Source organism: Ammospiza nelsoni, chromosome 6 (assembly GCF_027579445.1).
Source record: "Ammospiza nelsoni isolate bAmmNel1 chromosome 6, bAmmNel1.pri, whole genome shotgun sequence".
Lineage (NCBI taxonomy): Eukaryota > Metazoa > Chordata > Aves > Passeriformes > Passerellidae > Ammospiza > Ammospiza nelsoni.
The window spans coordinates 50,806,742-50,826,990 of NC_080638.1; the positions used below are offsets into that span (position 1 = coordinate 50,806,742).

Below are 20,249 nucleotides of genomic sequence, written 5' to 3' on the forward strand. Positions count from 1 at the left end.
ACAGCCGTATATGAAAATAGAGCCTGTAAAAGTAAGGTTAAACTTTGAGTATACTTTTAGGTAATTTTAAGATAATTTTTAAATTATTGAAATTGAATTCAGATATAGAGTAAATTAGAGGGTTTTGATAAAAAGTTCTTTGTAATTCTGTTGGTAGTATTGTCTAAATTTAAACTTGAGTTGCATCTCTATCCTTACAATGGATATGTGATTTACTTTCCTGCATACTTTTCATATACATTTCCATTAAATAAGCAGCTCACAGGTATGCAGAAACTGTAAGTGATGTGACTACTCCCTTTTTATGTAAGTCTTTACTCATGCAAATTCATGAACTTAACTTTATTTGTATTTTCAGTTCAGAAGTGGACTAAGTCCCATAAACTGAAATATTTAGGTGTACCAAGATATTGGGGTTCTGGCTTGCATGAAAGAGATGGAAACAGGTGAATATATCTTTTGTTGACATATATTGGAATTTATTTCATCCACAAACATTATCTCTTTCAGCCTAAGTTATTTTACAAGGTCTATTTTCTGCTTATCTTCATGTTGTTAACTTCTGCTACAAATTTTCATGTGCATGGCAAGGGTGTGTTTAGGGACTATATAAATAGGTATATTTTGTTTGTATTCTGTTTGTAACTCATATTTGTGTTTGTTACAGTGTTTATAATTGAGATTTCATTTGTTGTGAACACTGCTGTAAAATAATGATGGTCTTTATGTATATGTGGATTAGAACCTTTTTATATTGTAATTAAAAGAAAGTGAATTTCTAATGTACAAGTCCTGGAATAATATGACTAAAGTTCTTCTTGTTGTGTGCACTTACAGTGTATTTTCACTCACAGATATTAAGGACTTAATACTCTCTCAAATCTCTTCTATTTTCCATAGGGATGGAGCTTTTTCTGGCTTAATCTATGAGCTGGAATAACTGCTAGTCTCATGTTAAATATGTTTTAAGTCTAAGGATAGTTTTTAGTATTGTTCCATGCCAGGAAAGGTTTTTGTTACTTGGCTTTTGATGCTAATGCTTGCTTATGTAATAGTCCTTGTTCCTGGTGGCCCTTCTTTAAACAGCTGTGCTGCAGAGGAGCTTTCGTAGTTCTCTGGCAGCTTACACTAGGTCAGGCTGCTTTGTGTGGCTCACTGCATAAAGCAGTCAGTGTCAGAAATACCAGTTTCAGTAGATCCTCAATTGTAAAACTAACCTAATGTAAAAACAAAATTCATTTTGATAGCAAAAGTAAATGTAGCATTTTTTTAATCCTGCAAATAAAAGTGACTTTGCATTCAGTGTTTAGTGCATGAATTTCTTTAATATAATCACTATGAACTCTCCTAGTTCTAGAACCAGTTTGGCTATAGCAATGAATATCAGAACACCTCTGGCAAGTGAGATGTTTTTTTCTTAACAGTAGGTCAAAAAAAGTTTGCAACAGATTTCAGTAAAGGAACATTATACATGAACATGTTAAATCACTTAGCTATTTAAAAATCTAAGAAATGTATTTTTTTAAGTAGATGATGCTTGGTTTTGCCTACAGTGAGTTACAGTAGGGATGCTTTCCTCTGTGAGCACTTGTTATTTTGTTGCATAACTAGAATATAGAGCAGTTCTTTTGATGGATGAACATTTGAGTAGCTGATGTGAAAAAGGTAAGAATTGATGTACAGTGTTAAAAAAAATGCTGTATTTCAAGTATTCCCCACAGTTTCTTTTGAGAGAGACATATTCAATCACTGGTTAGTACAGGTAACACAGAAATAAAAATTGCTGTTTTTTTGGCTTTGATTTTTTTTTTCCTCCTTGAATTTAGCTATCGATTTATGATAATGGACCGATTTGGCAGAGATCTTCAGAAGATGTATGAAGAGAATGCAAAACAATTTCCCCATAAAACTGTACTACAATTAGGCCTGAGAGTAGTAAGTTTAAAAAATGCATTTTGTTTTCTCCATCTATCTTCCCTGTTTAAATGTCTCTGTTCATTCCCACTTTTGTGCCGAGTCCAGGTCCTCTGGTGGGCAGACCTGGGTACTGCATTTAAATGACTTTTGTTTTGTTAGCTTGATATTCTGGAATATGTCCATGAGCATGAATATGTGCATGCAGACATCAAGGCCTCAAACCTCCTTCTGAGTTACAAGAACCCTAATCAGGTATTTATAATGAATTTTACTCCTCATGTTTTAAACCTTCTATTTGACAACAATGAAAGTGTTTTGAACCTGTGAAATCTAGCAGAAGCTCATTTTTAAGAATGTATATGGTAACATTGTTTCTGCTTGACATTTATATCTAGTTAATATTCTATGATTTTTTAATGCATTTTTCTGGACAGTTATCAGTTGACTATTTGGCCTAACTAGTATTCCAGAGAAATTCTTGAGATTAAAAAATTGACTCACAAATAGGTATTTGCAGGTGGAAGCCTAAAATTATGTAGCACACTGGTAAATTATGCTTGCCTGTCTGCATTGTTACCTCTGCTTTGTTCAAGAAATCCATCAGATAAGTGTTCTGTTACTTGGAAAAATTGGTCTTTACAGTGTTGATTGTTCCACTTGATTTATGGAAGTCTTTCATTTTTCTGCATTTTTAAATCTCTTTACTATTCAAACAATGCATATTAGAGTTTCAAATTATGGATTTGTTCTTGCTCAAATGTTTTAGCTTGTGAAAGATGTAAAATAGTAATTTCAGTTCTCCTAAAGTAACTGTGTTGTTATTGAGAAGTAGTAGTATGCAGTATTATTCAAATGGGTCAGCTGACTTTAAAGAGGGTAGCACAGTGAATGTGTTTATAACTCTATGGACATGACTTTTTTTTTTGCTTGTTACTTGGGTTTGTTTTTCTTTTCTAAAATCTCATTTTACTGGTAATAACTACTGTACTGTACTTGCCTTCTGTAGCAAGCAAGAAATGACTTCCAGATCAGACTGCTTTGTGGAAAACAATGAAACCTAACTGACACATTGTTTTCAAATCATATGTGTTAAGTTTAATAAAGTACTGAGAATTATTCACAGTTGAACAACTTGCCATTCTTAATACTTTCAAAGAAGTTGTGAGAATGGTTGGGAGTTGTGTTTGTTATTTGTGTATTTTTTGTTTTTATGGTTCTTTAACCTTCTAATGCTTTGTGGGAATTGCTAGGTGTACCTGGTGGATTATGGACTTGCCCACCGGTACTGTCCTGAAGGAGTTCACAAAGTATATAAAGAAAATCCTAAAAGATGCCATGATGGAACTGTGGAATATACCAGTATTGATGCACACAAGGGTGTGGGTAAGGATGTAAAACTCTGTAATAGGCATTTGCATATCCCTTTTTATAAAGAAAGGACTTATAAAACTCAGTGCAGCAAATTAACAAACCAGGTTTGTGATTCTAAAAAACATGCTTTTCCTTTTTTTAAATTTTTGTTCTTTATGTGCTATGCTGGCATTTTTCTTTTTTTCTATTTACTAAATTTTACTAATTGTATTTTAATGTTAACTTTGTTAAGAGCTCCTTAATTTATAAAGATAAGAGGTTCAGCATGTTGCTTTTTATTAACCAAGTATAAATGGAATAGTGCTTGGTAGATCTTGATAGAAAAATAGGTCCTGCTTTTAGGAGAAAAATAGTTGCTGTTATCGATGGGAAAGTATTTTTTATTTTAACTCAAAAAAATGTCATTTAATTAATTACTTATGCCCATAGTCACTGAACATCAAAAAGCAAGAAGTGAGAAAAGGTTGAATATGTAAAGGACAGGTTTATGTCTGATTAATCACTGAGGATTTATTGTAAAAATCAATTTCATTTTCTTACTTCTTAAATTTTGCTTTATTAGCATAAGAGTGTTTTCTACAAAAATAACAGTTGTTGAAAATTACTATATACTTGAGGATACTTAAAGCTGAACATAACCAAAGACAACTTGATCTGCTGATTTATATTTCTAGTGTAGTCTGTGGTCACTGTGTATGTCAATTGTTTTGGTGTTTTTTTTTTTTGTGGTTGTTTATTTTCAGGTGGGTTTTTTTGTGAAGGCTTTGGGATCTGATCTCATACAGTCCTTTGTTCAGTTTTCAGGCCACATAAAATAATTCAGCATTGTAGAATATTTTTTGGGGGAGGTGGGGGTTTCAGCACTTTCACCTTTTTATAGATGAAGGGAAGTAAAAACTATTTTGAACTGAAAGTCAATCACTTCACTAACTTGTTCTATTTTTTCCACAACCTGAGCACTTAAAAAGCTTCCCAAATTTGGATAACTGCAGCATGTCATGTCTTTGAATAGGAGAGGTTGATAAAGGGCTTGAAAAAGAAGTGATCCTTCCAGATGTAGGAACAATATTTTTTTCTTTCCTAGCTTTCATGCTAAAATAAAGACATAAGTAACAGATAAAGTAGTGTTAGCATTGTCTTAACATAAAAATGTATAAATTTTTACTGTTGTTAAACTGTGTGTGCTTTATTAACTAATGTTATGGTTGTTTTTTTGTATGTGCATCTATATTTAGCACCATCGAGACGTGGTGATCTGGAGATCTTGGGTTACTGTATGATTCATTGGCTTAGTGGCCATCTACCATGGGAAGATAATTTGAAAGATCCAAATTTTGTCAGGGACTCAAAAATCAGGTGAGAAGCTGTTTGTTTTCATTCTCTTTTGAAAATGAAAATGTCTTTCTGTAGAAATGCTTTGTACTTTGAGTATGTTCCCTTTTGGTAAGCTGCTCTTATTGTATATACCTCCAATTTTCCTTTTCTGTCTCATGTATCCTTGACATGTAATTAAATGTCACTTGTACTGTTCTGCTGGCTTCTTTTGCGTGTCTGAGATGTTTATTTTTCCACTGCAGTATTGGCACTTTAGAATTGCCATGGTGAAGCCAAAGGCACTCTTAGCAGGATGCAGGTAACCATCAGTTGTGCTTTACAGGAAGAGAAGTGTGGAGTGTGAGTCTCTAACCCCATGCTCTCATGCATGTGGCAGAAGTGAAGGCTAAAGGGGAGTCTTCAACGTCTTTGAGCATCATTCCAGCTAGAGCACTACTGTTATGGGATTTTAAAAATATTTTTCATTTTGTTCTTCAGCCTCAATGTCAACGTACCTTCATCTTCCCCTCAGCCCAGATCAGCCTTCTCTTGTCACATATTTAATATGAAGAGAGCTGTTCCAGTGCAGCAGTTTCTGTCTCATTAACAAATATTTGTTATTTGGCTTCCTTAGCATCAGTATGTGAAGGTTGAAAATGGACCAGTTCTTTTTTTTCAGTCTTCTACTTGCTTTTGAGAATCAAAAGCTGTTTCAGATGGCACATCTGGCATTCATCAGGTTCTGAAATGTGCTGCACACCTACAAATGGCTGTGCTAAGTCATAACAGAGGCTTATGAAACAGTAGTGTTTCTTGTGTCTGACAGTGGCCCAAACTGGGTAGTTAAATAGTTTATCAGAACAGGACAAGATTGAAAATTCAAAAGAAACAGTAGTTTTGACTAATTTTGTTTTTCAGATGTAGAGATAATATTTCCATTTTGATGGACAAATGCTTTCCTGGGAAAAATAAACCAGGTAAGAGGAGCTATTTTAAAATACTTGTTTACTGAACTTTTTACCTATTTTAATTACTCCTTTCAATCAGGAACAACAAAGTGGCATGAATTAGATTGTTGCTTAAGAGAAGTCTAGACTTCATTTTGGCTGCAGTTTTGTACACTACAGACACTGTGTTGTTTCTGGTGTAGCCCAGTATTCATTTCAAACATGAGATGTGCAAATTGATTTTTCACCACTGAATTTTAGATATGGAAATGTAAGAAGCAGTGCAGCCTTGAAGTATACATTGTTCCTATTTGGCACAGGTGATTTGCTGAGTACATTATTTATTATTTTTAAACTGACTCTATTAGAAATACACTTTCCTGGGATCTTACTATTTAGTTATTTTTAGCCACTCCTGGTGATCAGAAGAGTTGTCTCATTCAAGTGTGACTTGTTTGTTTTTCAGGGGTCTAATGTTTCATGTATTATTTAGTATATGTTTCAGTCTTGAACTGATGAAGTTCTGAGATAACATTGAATTTCCTTTTCCACATTTTTAAATATAGACATAAGAAATACTATGTAAATAACCATTCATTGGTGAAAATTGGCCTATTAGGGTTTTTTACGACTGACTGTTTTCTTCAGTGCAATAAACATGTAAAAAACAGTGATGCTGTCATCACTGGGTAATGAACCTTGGTATAATTTTTTTCTAAAATGTGTAGTAAAGACATAATTATTATGAGTTTATAAATAACCATTTCAAGAATAGCATAAGTAGTGCATGCATAATTTCTGTCTCTTTTGTAGTAAAAGTGAATGATTAAAATGTCTTCAAATAGAAATTAATTGGAGGTGCCATTTCTTTAGATGAAATAGCCAAATACATGGAAAAGGTGAAGGTACTCAGCTATGAAGAGAAACCTGTTTATCAGCATTTCCGAGAAATACTTCTGCAAGGTCTCAAGGCCATTGGACAAAAAGATGATGGTTTGCTTGACTTTGGCTTGGCAGAGAATGGAGACTTTGACAGAAATCCCGCACAAAAGGTTTTACTCTCAAAATTCATGTCATCTTTTATTGCATTTGGTTGAGTAAGAGTTAGTGATGTTGGAAGTAGGTGTCATAACTTAATCCAGTAGCAAATAATTAAATAGTGAAATGTTTAAGTCCTAGTTGCACACATTATTTTTCTAATTAAACTTAACTAATTGTTAATAAAACTTTATACAGAGTGATGTTTATAGAGGTACTTTTATAGTAGATAGTACCTTGGATAACAAAATTTGTATACTTAGATATAATGATGTTTGAACATTATTTTGGTTAATTTACTTACTTCTTTAAATTGGTAAAACTCCTGATGATTCAAAGTATATGTAAGATTAGTCTAGTTTTTGTTTTGTATTAATTTCCTTTCCTTGACTAGTTCAAAGCTTAGTTTTAAGTATACATTTTTATGCCAAGTATTCGATTCTGGAATTCACATATTGATTTCACTAATCTAATATGTTATTTTTGAGTCTTAACTGTATTGGTAGGCTAGGGGTGTTTTCTTCCTTGTATTTAAGAAACCTTAAACTCTAGACTTGAATTCCAATTTGAATATGTCATTAAGGACTTTTTAAGCTTTAGGGAAAGTGTATATTTAAACACCTTATACCCATAAAAAAGTGGTCACATAATGGGACAGTAATTATCATCTTCTACTTCAAACTGCATTTATTACTTCTTTATTTACATTTGTTAATAGCAGGTTGGCAGTTTGCTGATTCCTTTAGCATGAAGCAGGGAACTGAGAATTATTATACAGGATAATAGTACAAGTATGTTGCATTGCTTACTGGCATGATCAACAGTGTATTAAAGATAGGGGAAAAGCAGGAAATAAAAAACCTGTAGGATTCTAAAGTCTTCTGAAGATACATGTTCAGCATTTCTTAGATTTTTTTGCCCAGTAATTATTTTGGCTAAAATCATACAGCTGTGATCTGTATACTAATATTTCCTACTGAACTGAGTGTAAAGGTCCCTCCAAAAGGAGAGTTTGACAGCATAAGTTCTGTTCCCCTTGTGGTTTGATGTGGCTTGTGACCTGTATTTTGGGGAAAAAATAATCTGTCTTTAATGGTTGGCTGGTTTCTTTGCTGAGTAAGTTGGCCTGCTGCAGAGCCAACATCTGTGACCTTTAATGTCCTTGTCCAGCAGAGATGTCTGGTGCACATTTGCAATAGAATAAAAACTTCAAAAATCTTGGTTTTTTAGCCTGTATCAGTCAAAACCATTTCCAAAGGGTGGGATAACCCTTTTCCATACGTTCTTACCTCCAAGCAAAAAGAAGTAAGCCTTTTCATTGGGTTTCTCCTGTTTTTATATAGTTTGAGAACCATGTGCATGGTCAGCTTACTCAATTGTCACAAATATGAAGCACTTAGATAAAACAGGGAGTGCTACTGGCTCACTTGAGTAAGTGTTTTCAGCTGTCAGCTTCATATTTCAGTGGACTTGATGCTACTTCATGCCAGTTACTGCTGGTGTCTGGACAGAATAAGATTGGTGGGCATCATAACATTCTTGCTTTTGACCAAACACCAGAACAGATGACTCTTCCTTCTGTGTGGAGTTTTGTAGGCCTTGTGACAGCTGCAGTATAGGCTATGGTAGAAGATGACTTAGTGTTTTAAAAATAAGCTCCAAATTCCAAACTTCATTAAAAACTATTCTCCATAAATATATTTGCCATTGATCAGTAGCATTTTGCCTCTGAAAGCCAGAATCTTCTATCACATGCTGAATTTTGTTTGAGGTACTTAATGCCTAATTTGAAAAAGAAAAATGCAGTCTGGCATCCACCCTTGAGAATATTGTGACCTCTAACACAAAATATTTATGACATTTTGGTTCTACTATCTTTTAATCACAGCAGGTCCTAACACACTTATTCTTCATTGCTTTTGGGGCAATCTACCATAATATTTTCTTAAAACAGTGTTATTTGACATTCTTAAGTTATGGTGTTCCATAGTTAGGAGATAATATTTCTAGCATCTGTGTAAATACCCTCTTAGACTGTAGGATTCTCCTGTGCTATCAGCTAATTGAGCCATGGTGGGCATTTACATGTTACATATAAACATGGTTGTTCTGGAATCTGTCATTCTCCAGTATTGGTATCTGGGTAAAAGTCACAGATGTCTGCTGTATTAAAAGTTAGCATTTTATTTTCTATATCATGTCTCAAGTTTCCCCAGATGTATGAGTAAATGAAACATAGTCCACAGATGTGCTTGAGGTTTTTCCCTTTTTTTTTTCTTTTCTTTTTTTCTTTATAGTAAGCATACTAGTTTGTGAGTGTGGAATTCTCTAGTAGTTCTAGACAAACAAGAAGCTAGCAGTACCATTTATTGAAGGAAGTATTTCAAGCTCTCTACTAAATAATTTAGAGCAAGACCACATTTTACTGTTGTTCAGTGCCGAAGAGTGTCTGGGAAATATTGGGAGTGAAGTAGCTTGGAAAAATACAGATCTTAGTGATTTGTAGTTCCTTCTAATGTTCAGGTTCAGATGTGCAGGTGTTGCTTTTGTCAGATGAATGCTGCCTGATTTCTACTGCTATGTAATTCACCTGCATCAAGATTAAGAAACCGCTTTTTATTAAATAAGCTTGGAAACAAGATAAATGTATTTCGCTTTTCTGTAATATGTATTGAATATCTGTTTTTCTGATGAGCATTTTAAATGTTTCCTAGTACAATTGGGAGGAATGCATTATCTCTCATATAAAAGCAGTACAGTGCTGAAATAGTCCTCCTTAATTTTGGTCAGAATGAACAAAAGTGTCTGTGTTTATTCCTGCCTAATGCATCACAAATCTGCTGACATGCTAACCTTGGAGTCTTGGCTGGCGGTAATCAGGCCTGTGCACCGGCAGGAAAGATGTACCTAATGCACTCCATCAGTGCAGTTTGCATATGGAAGTTCTCACAGGGGAGCTGCCCTGTGCCAGCTGAGGGTTACCTGCCCACTGCAGTTATTGTATGTAATTATCGAACCAATCTGTTCAGCCCAGCAGGGTTTAGATGGTAATCATGAAGCAACACTTTGGAAAGGAAAGATGTAATGCACTCTCCCCTTCTCCTGTGAGCTGTGTGAAGTTGTAGCCACTTTTAAAGCTGTATTAGTAAAGCTCTAGTCGCACACAATTAAAAAATAAATAAATTAAGAAGAAGGAAAAGTAAAACTCCTTCAGTGTTCAATGCTTTTCATGTATGCTCAATGCAGGTCACTTCATCTTTTGCAAAAATCATGGTTTTAAAGCAATGATTTTCCATAACTAGTTCAGGAATACTTGCAATAGTAAGATTAATTGTAATACACAGATAATAAGAGTTCTATCCATTTAGGGGTTTTAAGATAATGTACCTTGAATAGAGTTCAGATTTTCCAAATACCTCTCTTTGGAACAGAACCCATGGTTGGTATTTTAAAACAAAAGTACTGTCAGTGAGTATTAGCTGCTTTTGAGCTGTGCAAAGAAAGCCTTGAAAAGCAAGGATCCAAACAAACTTGGCTTTAATGTGGTGTAATTTCTTTAGAAAATCCAATTAATAAGAACTTGAGATAAAATGTTAAGTGTTCTTTTAAGTTTTTCAGATTGTTCCTTTTGTAACATTTATTCAGTGTAAGATTAAAAAAACCCAGGTTATGATCACAACACCTCGTGTTTTCTTAAATCAAAATTTCAACTGTTAAAGTGATCTGCAGACTGGGGAACTGTTGTTTCAAATTGTGTATAGATTAGTACTAGTATTCTTGTGTTAGTACAGGAATACATCTTTTCTATGACTGAAGACATTTTAGAATATATAATATAAAATAAGGGAATACCTTGTGAGGATATTGTCTGCTTTACATGATCTTTCTTGCTCTTGAGTTCAACTGCTAATTTTTGGTGGGTTTTTTTTTTTTTTTTTTTTACAGAAAAGAAGAAAGGCAGTGGCAGCAGCTGCAGCGAGTGAGAGCACTGAGGCAAAAATGGAAGAGACAGAAAGTCCAAAGAAGAAGAAAGCTGCTATTTCAAGTAAGTCAAAAGATTGTTCTGACAGTCACATGTACTCGTGTGGCAGGATACCTTGGTTAAAGTCCAGACCCTCACAGAGCACTTGCTCCCCTTCCCAGTGGAGAAAATAGGATGAGAAAACCCATTAATTAAAACAAAGATGAAGAAATCTTCTACTGTTTACTGTTTTGGGCAAACCAGACTCAACTTGGGAAAAATAAATGTAATATATTGCAAATTTAAAATAAATTTGGGTAGTGATAAACTCTAAAACAACACCTTTCCTTCCCCTTCCTCCAAGCTCAACCTATTTCACCCTGAACTCTACCACTCTTCTTGTTTAGTGCAGGGGTCCTGAAGGGGAAGTGTGCTGTGGTCTCTGTTGCTCCTTCATCCTTACATTTTCCCCTTGCTCCAGTGTGGGCTCTCTCTTTTGGGTTGCAGTCTTTCAGGGGTAAAAAAAAGGTGGTCCAATTTTTTCAGGGAATATCCATTTTTTCCAGGTTGGGCTCTCACATGAGTTGCAGGGGAGATAGCCTCCATTCTGGGTCCTTCCTGAGCTACAGGAAATATGTGCTCTGAGGAATTGGAATACCACTTCCACCTGTAACTTTGGTGATCTGTCTGCTGTTTCCCACTCTTCTCCCTGCACTGCTACTCCCTTTCTACCTGTTCAGTGATTTTTTTTTTTTTATCCTTTCTTAAATCTTTCCACAGAGGTGCCACAAACAAGTGTGGCTCAGCTTTGGCCTACAATGGGCTTATTTTGAGGCTTTGGCCTGCAGTGGGTTTGTACTGGAGCCAGCTGGAAAGGGCTGTGTCAGGCACAGAAGAGCAGCTGGCCTCTCCCCACAGAGGCTAGCTCTGAAGCTGACCTCAGCTTACCAAAACCCAGCCACATAAAATACCCAATAGAACCTTTAGCAGTTCAAGTGCTTTTGATATTTTGCAATTTCTTTTTAGATTAACTTTGTTAAGTAAAGTTAAAATATTTCAACTTTCTATGTAAGAAAGGACTATGCTCCAGTTAAGTAGTGCCCAAAGCTGGTGGAATTGCTGGTGATAAAAATTGGTAGGTGAACAAATTTTTTTCATTTTGCCATCGTTCATTCTCTGCTCATTCTCATTTTTGTCCTCCTGTCTTGTCCAGTTCACTGTTAGAACATGCTGACTCCTCAGGATTCCTCTGCACAGAGTGTTAAAGCCAAGGGCTAACAGCAGCAGCTTCCAAAAGCAAGCGTGTTTAAAGTCAAGGAAAGGATTATCTATAAGGATAGAAAATGCTGAAGCTATTATTTCAACATAATTTGGCATAGTTTCAGTGCAGTATGGAAAAAGTCATGGACAGATAAAGTAGGATTATTGAAAATCCAATGTGAGAAATCTTCGATAGATTTGTATAGGGAAAGCTGGTGGTGAGTGTCCAGTTAAACTGCTTTATGTGAACTGAATAGCAAAGATGTTTTTCCTAAAGAATTTTTGATGTATAATTTTAAGTAAAATACCAGATGTTGTCTGTGGTCAAATAGTCTAAAAATAAAGCAGTAGGACTGAAGTCTACCCCAAAACAAATGTCCTTGTTTAAAAATGGTTTGATGGGGTATTGCATGATCGGAAACTGTAAGCTTTCAAAGCCAGTAATCATATTGGTGAGTTCTGGATTTACCCTGGTATACTTACTCAAACTGTATGGAACAAAGTACAAGGAATGAAGCTAATGTTATTCCAGGAGGTGACTCTGCTTTGGTCATTTTCAGCTGTTCATATTATAGAATTTTAATCATTAAGGCCAGTGATTATTTCTGGTTTTTGAATGTGTATTTACTTATTGATTTCAATTTATTAGAAATTCTCTAGTCTGTCAGTGGCTGAAAAAGTATTAATTGGATTATGCTTTCTTTCAAAGCAATAGAATGATGCTGACAGTTTTAGCTTTTATGCTTATATGATGCTGACACAGTTTCAGCATTTTAGATATAATTTAAGACTTTTTAACGAAATACTTAAAACATTTGACTATTTTCTGGTTGTGGTTTGATACACATGTGCAGAACATACTTTCTTTTCTTATACTATACTAGTTTTTCCTGGGATTGTAGATTGAAATTCTTATAGAAGGAGATGGAAAAGAACTTGAAGAATTGCAATCCAGGTGGTAACTTCAGCTTTTTGTAAACAATGAGGTTTTTTGACACTAAGTAAAGGTATTTGGGAGGCTGTATAGATTTTCAACATAAGCTTAAATGAGAAAAACTTGCTAGTTCAATAAAGTTACAGATGAAATGGCTCTAATTTCACCTTTTTACACTACTCAATTTAATGAATACCAAGTAGAGGGAGTATATAAAATGCTTTCAGGTGAAATGTGATACATGTACTTACTCATTTGATTCTCTCCAAATTTGGCATTAAAAACTTTAGCAACTATTACATGATTCATAAACCTGTGTTGAAGGAAAGAGCAACTGTTTCATAATAGTTTCTGATCCTGATGCTTTTATAGTTTGAAAAGGTCTGATTATTATAGAAATACTTAAAACTGTGTTTCCAAATCTGACTAGTTTTGTGTTACCATGGACTTGTTTCTCCATTAAATGGTTTTTCCTGTAGCTTAAAAAAAAAAAACCCCGAAGTTCAGTAAAATGGATATTTTCTTGATGCCTCTTAGTTGCACAATTTGAGGTTGAGTCATACAGCAATGCTTTAAAAGTTGTTGAAATTCTGTATTATTTGTTTCTAAGGGGCATAAATATCGTGGAATGGTGGTCGCTCTTCAGGTATTCAAACAACATCTCATAAACGCTTCAACAGAAAGCAGTGGCAAGAGCTTGGCAGCCTCTTCTCTTGCTGTTCAGCTCATCAGCATTAACCACATCTGACTGTGCAGTTTGTCTTGTCCTGTCCAAAAGATCCTGATCAGCTCTGTGGCATTTTGAGTACCCAAAGGTGCTCAGTGGCCATAGGAAGTCTGCCAGTATTGAAGTCTGCTGGGGCTGGGGAGCCCTCAGGCTTGTAGGAGGAGGAAGAATTTTTTTAGGATCTTCAAAAGCTATTTAACTTAGAAAAGGTGTGGTAGGAGGTGCTTTTAATGTTAAAGAATTTTAAATACTGTAGATAGGGAGGTTAAAATAGATTTGGTTTACATTTAATTTCTTTGTGGTTCTTCATGAATTGTAGGGTATTTTTCTGCTATTTGCAAGTGACAAATTCAGTGAGAATTGCTTTGAAAATGTGTCACTAATCATAATAAAGAGAAAAATTAGTGTCCAACATATAAAATATTGGAGTGTTATTGTGTACTTCTGTGTGTGCTTGGAACACAGTTCTTTATTAAAATCCACCTTTATATTTTAAGCTTGTTTCTGTACAATATTTTCAGATCATTTCTAGCACTTAAACACATATAAAATGTAAGTAATTTATGTTCCCTTTTTACATTTAATGGGACTTTCTTGTGTTTGCTGCTAATAAGAAGTATTAAAACAAAACATCAAAAAATGAAAATTTTCCATATGTAAGGTTTCTTATAATGACTTTACATGTAGAACTAAATAATTTAAGAAAAAAAGTTTTGTCTGCTTTTTTGGTTGTTTTTCTGTGACCTGAAGATGAATTGCAGTATGTTGAACAAGTATTGCAATTCAAACTCAGATATAAAATTTGCAAGTGAAATTTTTCTACAGGAAAGAAAAATCATACTGCAGTGAGTCAGATTTTTACAGGGAACTAACCTTTTGCAAGATTGCAAGTAATGTTTTGAATTAAACTGCCTTCCTCCTGCAAATTGCTGTGTGGCAAAGAGGAAGGTTAATTTCAGACACATGCTGCATGGGACAAATGATTTCTGTTTATGTACAATTGTGTTTTGAAATATCTTCAGTGAAGCAATTTTTGCAAATAGAAGTAAACCAGTTTCAGTTTCATTTGGAACAATTTTATATGAAAATTTTTTAAAGAACACTCATATATTTGATGTTATCTGTAAGAAATACAGAGGCCTAAAGTCATAAATAATAGATTCTTGCGTTCTGATGTTTTTCCTTATGAGAATATGAAAAGTATTTGCTTTATTTGTTGCAGGAAAGGGAGTACTTGGCAGAACAGAGTAGCTAAAGCTAAGCTCCATCCCACAATTTCACTGACTTTTCTCTCTCATCCCCACCCCACAGTCATGTATTTACTGGAATTCAAGTCCATGTTTGCATTCTTCTGGCTTCTTTTTTTTTCTGAGTTGTATTTCTGAATTCTTGTAGAAAAAGAGCTGCTATGAAAACAGAAAAAGCCAACTAACCACAACTACTATTTTTTGCCCTTGTAATTTCTTCAGCAGCTTCAGAGCACTGAAGAATGCTGGTCTGAGAAGTGTTATTCACCAGGTGTTTTCAGTTCCGCAGGGGTTCCCTGGCTGAACTGGGAAAGAGCTTGTCAGAGGACTCTTCCTTAAAGGAAGGAGGAGTTTTCTTAAAAGAAGACTTCATCTTCTTACAGTCTTCTTAAAAGAAGATTTTGTCTTTTATCTTCTTTAAAAGAAAAGTATCTCTTCATTGGCTCCATATTCAAACTGCCCAAAGTGATTAGAGAATGTTGGTGTTTAACTCATTAAATGCTGCCTCCTGGCCTAAGTTCCCATTTGATGTTTGCTCTGTTTTCAGATATTCTAACCTGTGATGTAACGTAGAAGTCACCTAAATCCTACCTGATTTTATCTGCTCAGTTGCGGTGTTTTCATGTTTCCTAATCTCACACTGTCCTCCTTTTCATCAAAGGAGACAATTTATACAGGAAAGTAGTGGTTTTGTTTTTACCAAAGGAACTTCTGTAATTTTATAAAAATTTTAATTTTTTTACTTGAGCACAGTTTTATTTCTTAGTTGTAAGCCTTGTGTGGTTCTAAAACAGTGTACGTAGAATTGGCAGATGAGAAGGGACATCAAGAAGAGATCTGCTCTATGCACGAGTCTAATCAATTTATGTTTGTATTAATCCTGATAGATGCTAATGCTGTATGATTATTCTAAAACTTCCCTGGTCAACACCACTTGTAATACTTAACTGTCCTTACTATTACAATGGATTTAATAAGGGGGAGTATTTTAATATTTTTATTACCTAATATGAATTTCCTTTAAGCTTAGTAGTTGTTCTAGCCACTGTGGGCATGAAAATCACATTCATGCAGCAACCTTTTGCACATCATATGTCTCCCATTTTTATTTTTTTACTTTCTTCAGATAAACTAGTTAAATTCAATGTTTTCTTCTTGTTTTTGTTAGAGAATGGGAAACCACTTTTTCTCCCTATTGTTCTCAGACCTCTTGTAGGACAGAGCCTAGAACTACACATAGTACTGCTGGGTTTCTTTTGTAAAACTTTGTTTTGCATTGTTCTCTGCCTCCTTGATTCACCCAAATTTACTGATTGAGCTTCAATGATCAGTGACTGCTCAAAGGCTGTTGTCTTAAGCAAGCAGCTTCTTTCTTCAGGTCTTCCATGAAATTCAGTTTTGCTTTTCTTTACCTGTACACTTGACATGGATTGTGGAATTATAGATAGTTTTGCAAGCAAGAACTGAAGTAGTTAGGCATGCTGTCTTCAAGGAGGAATTTAGGATTAAGAAGAAAAAAAAAAATCATTACATGACTAGGAGATAAAAAATACTTCATTGTTACTGTACATGCAAAAAGGTAGAAATTTTTATTGTGTGTAATATTTTTTTGTCAATGTGACTACAGTTGAATGTGATTCACAGAAATGAGCAGTGATGTTTTTTTCCTTCCTTTTCCCTGGCAGTAGGCAGGCATGAATCAAAGTGCAGGGAGGTTTTTATTATTGCTTTTAGGTATGGTCTCTTTGAACAACCTGCCTGCCTGTTTTACTAGGAATCTTATTTAGGTGGGATTATTCCTTACCTTTGTTAATAAAATATTGTCAAGTGATGGCTTCAGTCTGTAGGCACAGTTGCACTGGTAGCTGAGTTGATTTAACAGCTGACATGGCCAAATAGAAATCTTCCTTTCTTTTTCACCTCTTTTTCTTCTACTTCGCCTTGTATGAGCTCCATTCAGAATGCTCTAAGATGCTGCATTTCACTAAACTGTGAGAATACCAGACCAAATTTTATTGCTAAGTGTCCTAGTTTCAGCTGGGATAGAGTTAGTTGTCTTTGTAATAGCTGGTGCAGTGCTGTGTTTTGGATTCAGTATGAGAATAACACAGATGTTTTGGCTGTTGCTGAGCAGTGCTTGCCCTAAGTCAAGGAGTTTCCAGTTCCCTGTGCTCTGCCAGTGAGAAGAAGCACAAGAAGCCAGGAGGGAGCACAGCCAGGCCAGCTGATCCAGACTGGCCAGAGGGATATTCCATACCATGGAGTGTTATTCCCAGTATATAAAGTGGGGGAGTTGGCTGCAGGGGCCAGTTACTGCTGTTACTGCTGGGGTTCAGCTGGGCATCAGTCAGTGAGTGATGAGCTCTGGTATTGTGCATCACTTGGGGGTTGGGCTTTTTTACATGTGTGATAATTAATCTCTTTACTTTTTTATTATTACATATTACTTTATTGTAATTATTAAACTGTTCCTATTTCAATCTATGGGATTTTTCTCCTTTTTCCAATTCTCTTCCACTTTCCACTGGGAAGGGAGGGGGAGTGAGTGAATGAACTCTGCATGATGGGTAGTTACTGTCTGGGGTTAAATTGTGATCCCAGAGCTGAATGAGCTTAGCACAAGGTCCAAAAAATAACTTAGTACTGGAAAGCATTATAAAAGTTGGCACATGGGGAGGAAGGAGGGGTCTAGATTTTGCAGAGGATCTAATTCTTTTGGTGAAGATGAGCTAAAAAAAAGTCTCAACTCCATGTGATGATACTCTTGGAGAAGTTGAGCCGAACAACATGTTTTTTAGGAGAGGGTCAGTGTCCAGAAATAGTTGAAGATTTCTCCTCTGTCCGTGGCATGTTCCCATCCCCACTTAAAGCCCAATAAATTATTTGATTTGACCTATACTTTTAAAGACTAAAGTTTTTTTCTTGTGATCTGTTTTTGTTATTTTATTTTTGTTATTTTATTTAACACACAGTTTTTGTTTGAATTGCAGATGCAATTGCTGCCAGAACCGAGAAGATGACCTCACCAAAGAAAAGCACAGCAACCAGAAAGAGAGTCAAGAAGTAAATAATATATGGAGCAACAAATTAAGTTGCTCTGTGGCTCATTTCTGAATTTTTTTTGTTGTTGTTGGTAGCACTGGAATCTTTTTCTTTCCTTTTGAAATGATGAGTTCTGTAAAAACATGGACTGCTGTTTGTACCTGTTTTTGAAGAATAAATGTTTTATTAAAATATTTGCATAATTTATATACATGTAAATACTAATGCAAAATTTTACCAACTTGTGAAGTGGGGATGCATTTTTATTCTTTATATACATGAATTCATGTCTTTAAGGCAAACTAAAAAAGAGTGTTTTTTCCCTGCTTTGTAATGTAGAGATGAAGCCTTTTTTACTAGTTTCATTATGGATACTGTATAAGAAACAGCAGTGTTGCATCTGATTTCTCACAGTTCTGAGTAAAGTCATATTGGTGGTCACTTAAATGCACACTGAGATGAAATCTGAAAAAGCATAAATAACTTTTAAATATGTTACAAGTGTTTGAATTAAAAACAGACCATAAGGCAAAAATCAAGTCCTTCCATTGTAGTTTATATAAAATGCATTTAATTCTTTGGAAGACAGGTACTGAATTATAGCCATTTTTTGCATAGTATTTGTGTTTCTATCACTTTTCCAATTATTCACAGTTTCTCTGGAAAGAAAGAGACCAGAATTTCAGACAAAGGGCCCAGGGCAAAGAAAAGAACCAACTAAAAAACAATGCCTATTCTCAACTACCCCTCAGGTTTTCTTTTTATATTAGGTAAAAGACTAGAATATAATTGTGAGTAACTTTGTGCAGGATCTAGTTCCCATGAAATATTGTCTCACGTCTGCTTCTCTCAGCAGTAATGGTTTACCTTTACTTGAGGAGCATTTAATCTTCCAAATCCTTTTATACATGTACTTCCTTGGTTAGCTTTGAGTCCTCTCTTCAGAGTTGTTAGTTAAAAATTAGTGTTGGATTCCAGTGTGAAACACTGCTACTTTTCATATATATACTGCAACATAAACATGATAAGGCATGAACATCATTCTTATCAGGCCAACCGAAAGTTTGGCAAACCAAAAGGAATCCATATGAGCCAGTGAGAGTGTATTCGTGTGGATGTCCAGCTTGCTTGATTGTATAATGTCTGAATAGCTACTCATGAGATTAAATAAATATGTTGTAGCATGAAGTGTTGAATGAATGAATGATGAAGTTATTTTTTGAAACAAGGGAATCTGTTTTTTTGAAATAAAACTGGAATAGCATATTTAAGAGGTGCTTTCTCATTTCTGTTGACTGTTAGGCTTGTCTTCCTGGGTGTTAGCAAAGTGTGGCTGACAACTTTAAGTGTAGCATTCTCTTCATTTCAGATGTAAAAATAGGTTTGCTAAAGCCTCTCTCATGTTTAAAACTCCTCAAATCAAACTCCCATTTTAATGACTTCGTTTAATCATTTTGTTCAGAAAGTGTGTTACACTGTTCTGAATAGCTATTGTCAGGAAGGCATACTGTATTCTCTTCCTTGTTACATACTCAAAGTTAATGTCATTCTTTTGTATTTCAGTTGTCTGACATTTTGGTTTTTTTAGTAACTTATTTACCAGTAAACTTCCTTTGATTACTTTCCAAGTTTTCAAGCAGTGTGTTTTGACACCACCAAAGCCAAATGGAACAAACAGTTATTTCCATATATTTGAAAAGAATGTTTTGAGGTACGAATTTCATAAGCCACCCTTACCTCCTCCCACCCCAAAGATGTCCCGGGAAAAGATGTCCTGGCAGGTGTTCTGTGAAGGAAAAGGGTGCTTTTTTTATTCAAGGTGAATGTTGTTTCAGGGCTTGTCTCTGCTCACCAGGCACTGCAAAGCGCCAGGCTCCAGCTGGCTGTAACTGCAGTGGTGTTTAAGGCGTGGGACGGGCAGGAGGAGCGCAGGAAGGCTGTGATCATACCCGCAGCGCTGCCGTATGGATCACATACAGTGCTGCTTGCACACACGTGTTCCCTCTGCTTTGCAGAGCGCTGATGGGGAAATGCAGCACTCCACGAGAGGCGGAGGGTGCAGTTGGATTTTGTTGACATCCCCGTTTGAAAGTAAAGCCCCTAACACAAAAGAAGCACGCTGCCTTTAGACTGCATTTACTGCTCTTGATGACTCCAGTTGTGTGTAAATATTAGAAAACAGCAGGGTCCTGCATTCCAAGAATCACTTGAGCAGTGCCATGAAGACAAGTGTCCTTACTAGTATTGTAGTCATACTCCCAAGCTCTCCTGCTGTTTCTAATCTGTGCGTGCAGCCGTGAAAAAACTGGACTGACATTTACAGGCACAGCAGGGAGACGCTTGAGAAAGGAATGTTAAAGACTCCGCTACCTATGTTTCAAAGTGGCCACCATACATGATAAATCTTCACAGGAGAACTAGTCAGCACTTCAGCTGATGGTGTAATGAGGATATTGATAATGAAGCACAGAATGCTTCTTTTAGTGCTTGA

At 35.4% G+C, this 20,249-nt stretch overlaps 1 protein-coding gene across 2 annotated transcripts in view; it reads left to right on the forward strand.

Annotated features, from left to right (window-relative positions):
• VRK1 (VRK serine/threonine kinase 1) overlaps positions 1-19,386 on the forward strand; it is a 31,137-nt gene extending 11,751 nt beyond the window's left edge. For both annotated transcript variants that reach the window (XM_059474747.1, XM_059474748.1), the window contains exons 5-13: positions 359-446; positions 1,827-1,935; positions 2,077-2,169; positions 3,168-3,300; positions 4,524-4,644; positions 5,521-5,579; positions 6,423-6,601; positions 10,533-10,632; positions 17,707-19,386. In XM_059474747.1, coding sequence (XP_059330730.1) covers positions 359-446; positions 1,827-1,935; positions 2,077-2,169; positions 3,168-3,300; positions 4,524-4,644; positions 5,521-5,579; positions 6,423-6,601; positions 10,533-10,632; positions 17,707-17,783 — 959 coding nt within the window. In that variant the 3' untranslated portion in view covers positions 17,784-19,386. The remainder of the gene's footprint in view (positions 1-358; positions 447-1,826; positions 1,936-2,076; positions 2,170-3,167; positions 3,301-4,523; positions 4,645-5,520; positions 5,580-6,422; positions 6,602-10,532; positions 10,633-17,706) is intronic.
• The last annotated feature ends 863 nt before the right edge of the window (positions 19,387-20,249 follow it).